Source organism: Camellia sinensis, chromosome 14, assembly GCF_055761805.1.
Source record: "Camellia sinensis isolate YWXY chromosome 14, ASM5576180v1, whole genome shotgun sequence".
NCBI classification, from domain to species: Eukaryota; Viridiplantae; Streptophyta; class Magnoliopsida; order Ericales; family Theaceae; genus Camellia; species Camellia sinensis.
The window spans coordinates 139838889-139848291 of NC_138974.1; the positions used below are offsets into that span (position 1 = coordinate 139838889).

A 9403-nucleotide genomic window follows, 5' to 3' on the forward strand; every position below is an offset into this window, starting at 1 on the left:
ACTAATGCATTAAAAAAGTAAAAAAAAAAAAAATACAACTCCAAGACCAAAACATCACATCATTAATGGCGGGACCCACTACCACCTAATTAATGGGAGTACTAATTAATGCTCCCAAGCATTTTTCATAAGTTTATTATGCCTGATTAGTTATAAACTCAAATTTTGTATAAACTCAAATTTTGGGGCTTTTCACCAATAATCTCCAACTCCTTGGGTATCGAGAACTCCAACACCAGATCGACGATGGTCTCCCTGCCCTTTACTCCTCTTCCATGGCCGCCACCTTCTTCACCCTCACATCCACCGCACAACACCACCACCACCACCACCACCACCGTCTTCACCATCTTCGTGCCATTCTCGGACGACGACGATATGAGATATGAAGGCTTCAAATCTGTTGGATTTATGGTAGATCTGAGATGTGAGGGCTCTTCCTCCGCTGCTACAACCACCGAGATGAACGATGGGGGCCAAATCTGTGTTCGATTTTTGTTGGTTCATAATCTATGTTCAAAGTTATATATATATATATATAAAGCTTCAGTGATTTCTATATGTGTGTGTGTGTGTGTGTAATTAGGTATCTGATTGTTCGATTTCCAAACCCTAATGGCGGAAATTGAAATTCGAAGTCTGTATATGTGTGTAATTTTTGCTTTGTAACGTTTTCTTTTCTTCTCCATAACTGTTCTTGGGTCGTTGACTGGAAAGGGTAGTTCACTTGAGTTGTTGCTTGCTGTGATTTTGCAGGTATCAATTCATATGTGTTACTTCTTGATAATGATTTGTATCCCAGTAATTGCTACTGTTGATTGTAAATGTCAATTAAGTTGACAGTCGCACATATATCTTCATTTGTGTTTTAATTGATCTAATGGACTCTATTTAATGTTTATGCTTAATTGATCCTGCAATTTTGATGTTAGGGGGGTAGCACAATGCTATTCTTTGCAGGAAGCAGTTGTTGCTGATCAACTATTTCAAAGTTCTGAACATTCTTCAGATGATCTTCTTTGGCTTGCTCAATCAATTTTTTCATCTTTGAAGGTACTGGGAACATTTTTACCATGTCATCTTCTATACATTTACGTCTCTTCACTTTACATGATACTTCTTTCTACAATGTTTTAGTTAGTCCTCTTAATAACTTGGGAAATTCAACATTTTCTTCACCTAGTAGCCTATTGGTGTTGGTGTCTGATCTTTAATCTACTCTTCTTTTTGAGCTTTTTGTCATGATTTTCTTATCTTAATTTAATAAGAAACGAAATATTATGCAAAATGCTCACTTCACTATGTTCTAGAGTGCGAGGAATGATATAAATGTATCTAGAACCTGTTCCTTAAAATTTATAAGGAGTGGTGTAAGAGAGTTGAGTATCTGATTGCGCAGAACTGAACTGTAATTGTGTATAATTACTATGGAACTAAACAGAATTCTCGCTTTGAGTTTGGAGGGATTCAGTGGTAAATCCAGACTAAAGTGTAGACTTTCTCTGGGGACGTCATTGTTAGTTCAGAGAATTAGCCAGAAATTTCTGCTGAGAGGATTAGACTGCAATGTGATGCCCATAATTTAGAGGGTTGTCATCCTTCTTGTGTATCATTTTTCATTTATATGATTTTCTGCTTTCTTATAATGAAGGAGGTTAAAAAGAGATTACCATCTTATATATTTGCATCAATATACTGAAACCGAAAGATGTCTATTTGATTTTACACTGTTCTCTCTCTCTGTGTTTTTTAACTATTGGTGGAAAGAATGTCACTTCAGGATTGCAGTGATGGATGTCAACGCAATGGTTTTTAAGTTATATTGTTCATTTTACGTCATGACATCCTTCTTAGAATGTGCTCATTTGACTTGGCACTGCGTACCATCGTACTATTAAAAATCAACTGTGACTGTAACCTATTGTCGTTAATATGTAATTGGATATACATGGCCATGACATGTTACTTTCTTAGAAGTGCCAGGGAGAACAATTGAAGCAAAAGAATGTTGTGGAGCTTGTTGATGAGTCTCCAGCTGCTGAGCTTGGTTTTCTGGAGTAAGTTTTGCCTCTATTGTTTCTGTTGGTTACTTTTGGATCTTGTTTGATAACAGTTTTTTTGACTTATGTTAGGAACACAACCGGGATAGTTTGTGGGCTTAAGAAGCCAGATTTATCAAAGAACCGTAGATACATTGACACCCGGATGGACGAGGTATATCCGGTCAGAAAAAGCAGCATTAGGCTGAGGATGCTTTCTAGAAAAGAAAATGCAAAGGTCAGGACATTGTTTTAAAACTGTAATATTTATGCTGCTGTATCTAATGTGGTGATTTAAATCTTCATCGCTCTTAATTTTCTTCTTATGCTTTGATCTGCAAATGCTGTCATTTGACAGTTAATATATTTGTTTTCTCATGAGCAGGAAAACAGTCCTGTGGAGCATAATGGCAGCCTGAAGAGCTGCTCTGTTCCGTCAGATTTGGCTGCCAAAAGTCAATCACAGCTTTCACAGTAGGACTTTGCAGAGTGGTCTTCCTTATTTATAACGATTAGATTATTTGTTGCATTTTTCATTTTCTTGCTTTGTTTGCTGGCAGCCCGGAGGATTCTTTTGCTTCAGGTACCAGAGATGGTACAGTGCAAGCTTGTAAAACAACTGAAAAATGCAGTGAGAATACATTTCGTAGTGTTACAGAGCTATCAGCAGGTGGAGAAAAGCTATCTGGCTGGGAAACTGTTGATTTGGTATTTCTTTTGTCAGTAATATCCTTTTGCGATTGTATTTAAAATATCTCTTCTATGGAAACAACCTGACATATATTTTTCTTGTCAGGACAAAGCTCTGAAAGGACAGGTTGCTCATGAACCGCCTCCCCATTCCAGTTTAGCTTCTGATTCTTCTGAAAGAAAAGGTGATTTCACTTTGGGAAATTTATGCTCGGAATTCCATATTCCTGGTCGAAAGTCTCCTCTGGATTTTACATTGAAAACAACTATGCGGGTGGTGTCCTCTTCCTCTGTAAATTGGTGAGGCTACTCACATTCTTGTTTGCTCTAATGTGTATGTTGCTACTGCTTAGAGATAAGGGTATAGTTGATGCTTCTCTGTTCGTAATTTCAATTGACTGCTTGTGCTTGATATGATTTGATGCAACATTGAGGACAAGGTTATTTTTAAAGTGTAGGGGAATGATATGATTATGATCTTCTATAAAATAATTGGCTCAAATATTATTTTTTTTAGTTTCATTGGACAACTAGGAATATGAACTTTCATATTTCTAGTTGTCCAATGAAACTGAAAATAACGTTCTGCCTGAGAAATCCATCCAGCCGGATCTTCTCCATCCCAACGTGGGAATTCAATTTTCATCCGAGGAAGTCCTTGGTCCATGGGGCTATTGGTTGGTGGTGGCATGTGAAATATAGGAGGAAATGAGAAGGGGAATGGCGAGTGGGTCTGCTGCTGTAGAAAGGAGGAGGAGGGAGAGGGAATGAAGAAGAAAATAATAGAAAAAGGCAAATTGAAAAAGGGGCAAAAGTATCATTATATATATTTCTTAACACACGCTCAATTTAGTGTGTTAACGCATGGTTAACTTAACCAGAATTTGCAACGTTTGCACTTTACTCCAAATTTCAAGAGGGTTATGTGTATATTTTTAAACATGAAGAAGGTAAAGTGTTTTTGGACAAAACCATATAAAATATAATTAACCCAAAACGTTTGGAGATCTAATTGTGTTTTTATTTCAATATCTATTCGTGTATTTGTTTTTGTTTTTATGTTTGCTTGCATGTGTGTTTTGACCTTTTACCTCGTTGAAGTTCAAAATAAAATAGGAACATATTTAGATTTAAATGAAAATGGTAACTCCTATAAAAACTATGGATTGATTAGGTTGTGAACACGTCATGTGATTCTCTTTGGTTCTTGTTGGCATTAGTGCTAGTGATACATGGTATTCTTGCAATCTTTTGTCATCTTCTGTTATCTGTGTTGCTTATCATTAAAGATTACTTCAACTCTTTGAAGTTTTGGATTGTTATATGCATTTCTATTAAATTGGTTTATAAAATAAAATTATTTAAATGTGATTTTAGACGTAATTAATAATACATTAATGTCTTCCTTATTTATTTTCTTTGCAGATTGGTTTTTGATGACGTTTGGAAGCATATTTGCAAATCAAGATCAAGTGTTGAATTATTTATTTATTTCCTGAACTGATACTTAGTTGTAGTTGCAAATCAAGATTGAGTGTTGATTTTTTTTGTGGACTCCACATTAGTTCATTTTGGGATTTGCTTTGATGATTTTTTTGTTATACATAATGGATTATTATTAAAGTTGTTTGATGGATACATTTTGATTTATAATATAATGGTTTAGTGAATTTGTGTGTGGAGTAGTGTATAATAGCTAGTGGATTTCTTAGTACAATTAAAAGGCTACTGGGATCTGAGCAGGGATATTTGTGAAATAATAACTTAAATTGAATATAAAATATGGAACAACTTTAGTGACGAATTTTTTCGTCATTTGTACTTCTTATTATGACAAAGTGATTATTCGTCACTAATAAAAAAAATTTGTGACAAAATTTATTGTAGTTTATATATGAAAGTTTTTATTTATTTTGTTGTTTGGTGACTAAAAATTTTGTCACGTGTATATATATTTATGACGAAATATATTTCGTCACCTATGTATGACTTTTGAAGACAAAAAATTTCGTCACCTTTACATCTTATTGTGACAATTTTTTCCTCATCAATGATCAACATGCGTGACAAATTTATTCGTCAACTAAAGTTATAAATATGGTACTAAACAATTATTTGGTGACGAAAATGAGAATTTTTTGCGACAAAATTTTGTTTTATTGGTGACAAAAAATTATGACTTTTGAAGACGAAAAATTTCGTCATCTTTACATCTTATTGTGACGAAATTATTTCCTCATCAATGATCAACATGCGTGACAAATTTATTCGTCAACTAAAGTCATAAATATGGTACTGAATAACTATTTGGTGACGAAAATAAGAATTTTTGGTGACAAAATGTTGTTTTATTGGTGACAAAAAATTTCGTCACTGAAGTAATTTCATTGGTGACGAAATTATTTTTCGTCACGTTGGTTTTTAGTGACAAACATTCAATGACGAAACCGGTGACGAAAATATTTCCTCACAAATATCTATAGTGACGAAATTAGCTCTTTAGAGACAAAAAAATTTCGTCATTCAAGACCCAACTTGTTGTAGTGTTTTACCTCTAGCTTGACTTGTTTTATTCTTGCTTTTTCTTTTGTTTTGTTTTTCCACATGTGACCGGGCTTGATGCCCCAAATTTTGTACTTAACTTTTCATCAATGGAAATCGTATGAACTTTCTTCCATCTTTAATTCCAAGTTACGCATGCTTCAATTTAGGCCGAGCAGCACGGTCCTTAATTATACCACCCACTTGCTGAGCAAAAACCAACTCGGTAAGAACCTTGGAGTTGAACAAGTAATCAACTCTTCTTGCAGAGCAAAATCAACTTCGGCAAGGAACTTGGAATTGAACAAATCAACTCTTCTTGCAGAGCTAAATCAGCTTCTGCAAGGAATTTGCAGTTGAACAAATCGACTCTTCTTGCCGAGCAAAATCAGCTTCGGCAAGGAATTTCAAGTTGAACATATCATCAACTCATCTTGCCGAGCAAAATTAGCTTGGGCAAGGAACTTGGAGTTGATCATATCATCAACTCTCCTTGCTAAGCAAAATCAACTTCGACAAGGAACTTGGAATTAAACAAATTAATCATCAACTCATCTTGCTGAGCAAAATCATCTCGACAAGGAACCTTGGAGTTGAACACATCATCAACTCTTTTTGCCGAGCAAAATCAGCTTCAGTAAGGAACTTGTAGTTGAACAAATCATCAACTCATCTTGCCGAGCAAAATCAGCTTCAGTAAGGAACTTGTAGTTGAACAAATCATCAACTCATCTTGCCGAGCAAAATCATCTCGGCAAGGAGCTTTGGAGTTGAACATATCATCAACTCTTCTTGCCGAGCAAAATCAGCTTCGACGAGGAACTTGCAGTTGAACAAATCATCAACTCATCTTGCCGAGCAAAATCAACTTCGCCAAGGAACTTGGAGTTGAACAAATTATCAACTCATCATGCCTAGCAACATCCTCTCAGTAGCTTGTTGCCCCTTATCTTTTAATTGATTTATTTACTTTTTACGAAAAAAAATGTATAAAAAAATAAAAAAGAGTGATATGCTTGGATATTTTGACTTATTGACTATTTTAGTTCTAACTCAACTTGCTACCCAAATGCACTCAATGGACATTGTTTTGAGGTATTATAGGAGCATTATTTCAAATGAGAGAGTTCTCTGTAGTCCACATAGTGGATTGGAACATATTATTGGGCTCGTGGGGCTCATTATAGGTCATGTTTCGATAATCTGAGCCGTTAATATGTAGATCTCATCGTGTACTTCATGCCTACAAAATATCACGTTGATTGGATATCGGTATCCCCTTGATCAAACACATTTTTATTAATAATTTGTTTTAAATCATATTTACCATTTTTGTCAATGGTAAATATGAAATACTCGACGAATTCTACAAATTAAACAGTTTAAATTATCGAAACGAATCCCATAATGGACTCCATGGACCTAACAATAAGCTCTAACCTATTGTGGACTAAAGAAAAGCCTCCCCATTTCAGTAAAACCAATTTGAATATCCCAAATGGCCCCATATGTCATGAGATTCCAGTATATTTTATTGGTTTAGGTAGAATTCTATTAGGGGACAAATTGACCCCAACTAAAAAATAATAATAGTAATAAAAATAAAATAAAATAAAAAAATCAAAAATTAGACAAACATTGCTAAGGTCAGGAGAGGTAAATAATTTTATCATCAGCAGACCTGGCCAATGACTAAACCTAATGAAAAATACTTGGTGACCCGAATTTGTGTGGCCCGAATAACTTGAATGTATCAAAACGACGTCATTTTGAAATATTCGAGTCATGAAGCCAGTGCTAGTTGTTTTGTGTGCCAGGCGGGCGGGCGGGCGGGCGGGCGGGGGGGAGGGGGGGGAATTAATTAAGTACTGAAATGTCAATTGGAAATGAGAATGAAAATGAAAATTACCACAAAACATAATTATTTGTATTCAATGATGGTTTTTACATGACTTAAAAACAATTAAAAAAAATGTTTTACGTCTGGGAATTATTGAATATGCTCTTAATTCAAAATGCTTAATTATATTATCCCAAAAAAAAAAGAGAAAAAATACAAATAAGTTGTACTTTCAAAAATTAATTACTAACACAAAAAAATTGATATCCTTATTAATAATTAAAATCTATAGATTTTATCATTAATTTGAATTTTTTTTTTCAAAATACCCTAACATTTTATTCCTGCGCCCCCCCCCCCTCCCCTCCAAAAAAATAATTCAAATAACAGTTAGTCACCAAGGTTAATTGGCCACCAACATTTAATAAATTATTGAATATGTTTTTAGTTTAAAATGCATAATTATACTATTCCAAAAAAAAAAAATTCAAATAACAATTGGTCACCAAGGTTAATTAATTGGGACTATTTTTTATTTTTATTTTACAGACCCTACCAAAAAAAAAAAAAAAAAAGAAGGCTATTCTTTGGCATTTTGTGTTGAGCATGCATTGTACATTCGACAACACAAACTCTTATCCATTTGTCTCTATCACACACCACACCCAGTGATGCTAGAGGCTTCTAATTTAGAGGCTCTAAACACACCTCTAATGAGGTGAAAAAGGAAAAAAAAAAAAAAAAAACAGAAACAACACAACGCTGACAGTGGCAGTGGGTGACCTACTGCCACATCACTAATGACACCTCTAATTAGAGGTCTCAAACATTTTTGTTCTTCTAATTAAGGTGTCAAAAGAAAGAAAGAAAACAATAAAAAAATATAACAGCAACTTTCCAAGTTGCCATCCGGCATTGCAGTGCTTTCACTACTTTGGCATTTAGGGTTAGTTTGGGATGTCTTAAAAAAGTGTACTTTTTATCTTTTATGAAAAGATGTGCAGAAAAATAGAGAGGTGATATGATGGAAAAAAGATAAAAAAATAAAAAGATAGATTATATAGTATATGCCAAACTAACCCTTAGTCTCTCTCTCTCAAGTCCAACCTAAGTAATCCCTTGCATTTCTTTCCTATCTGCAAACAAAGAAAGCGTAGTGCTCTTTGTCTGCGCAGTTTTTTTGGCATTTTATGTGGGCATTGGTTGTGTTTCTCCATCCCAGAGCAGGTTATACCCAGTGCTTTTATGTTTGTGTTTTTCTGGAGACCCACCCCCAACCGGAAGCATTACTCACAGAGAGCGTGATATTTTTCCTGTGCAGCTACGAAGTATGGATACTTTGAAAAATATATCGTATTTGTATCGGATATTTATTGATATATAGTCTTTTGTATAGTACTTTTACATACGTACTAAGTATACGAAATATGTATCTTGAAACAATATTTTTTTCTTCTACTACAGAGATAAAACTCATTTCACTATCTTTTTTTTTATATATTTAGTATGATTTTAAAATTAAACTATGATTTATAATTTATTTAATATATTGACATTTAATTTTGATTTATAAATTTATTTTTGATATTAAATGTTAATTATAGGTTAGATTTTAATAAATTAAATCATTTAATTAATTTTTGTATTACTTTAAATTAAAAATAAATATTTTTTACAAACGTACTAAATCATATTTATACCTTATTTTTTTTAAATTTTACCATATTGACGTAACTATATTGTACCAATATTAATACTCGCACCCATACATGTGTCCATGCTTCATAGGTGTGTAGTGTTTTTGGCAAAAAGACAAAAATAAGAACATAAATGCAACAAAACAAAAAAAGTTTTTGTACTATTCTTATATAATGTGCTTTGTTAGCTAGTGACCTGCGCGGAGTCACTAAGGGTCCTCTAGAGTTTTTTTTTCCTAAAGTTTTCTAAAGTGGTGTGCCGTATGGGTGAGATTTAATGTTAAAAAATTGATGTGACTTGTCATTAAATCTCAACCATACAACACACCACTCTAAAAAACTTTTAAAAAAAAAAACTCTAGAGGATCCTTACTCGCGCGGAGTCGGCTCCGTGCGTAGAGTAATATAGTAGTTTTTGTTTTTGGGCCTATGCCCCGTCAAATACCAAAAATAATAATAATAATAATAATAATAATAAATATTTTCATTAGCTGGTAAGTTTTTTTTACTGTTATCTTTTTCAACTAAAATTTAGTATTGACAATTTTTGGATGACTTATCAACTATTTTTTTTTTTTTTTTTGGGAATGATCAAA

At 33.7% G+C, this 9403-nt stretch overlaps 1 protein-coding gene across 1 annotated transcript; it reads left to right on the top strand.

The window, feature by feature from the left end:
• The first annotated feature begins 246 nt into the window (after positions 1–246).
• Positions 247–3048, top strand: LOC114298296 (uncharacterized). Its single transcript, XM_082905326.1, has 8 exons — positions 247–501; positions 757–813; positions 961–1053; positions 1975–2057; positions 2133–2277; positions 2425–2513; positions 2600–2747; positions 2836–3048. The coding sequence occupies exons 1-8, from the start codon at positions 247–249 to the stop codon at positions 3031–3033; spliced, it is 1068 nt and encodes a 355-aa protein (XP_082761452.1). The 3' UTR covers positions 3034–3048.
• Positions 3049–9403: the final 6355 nt, after the last annotated feature.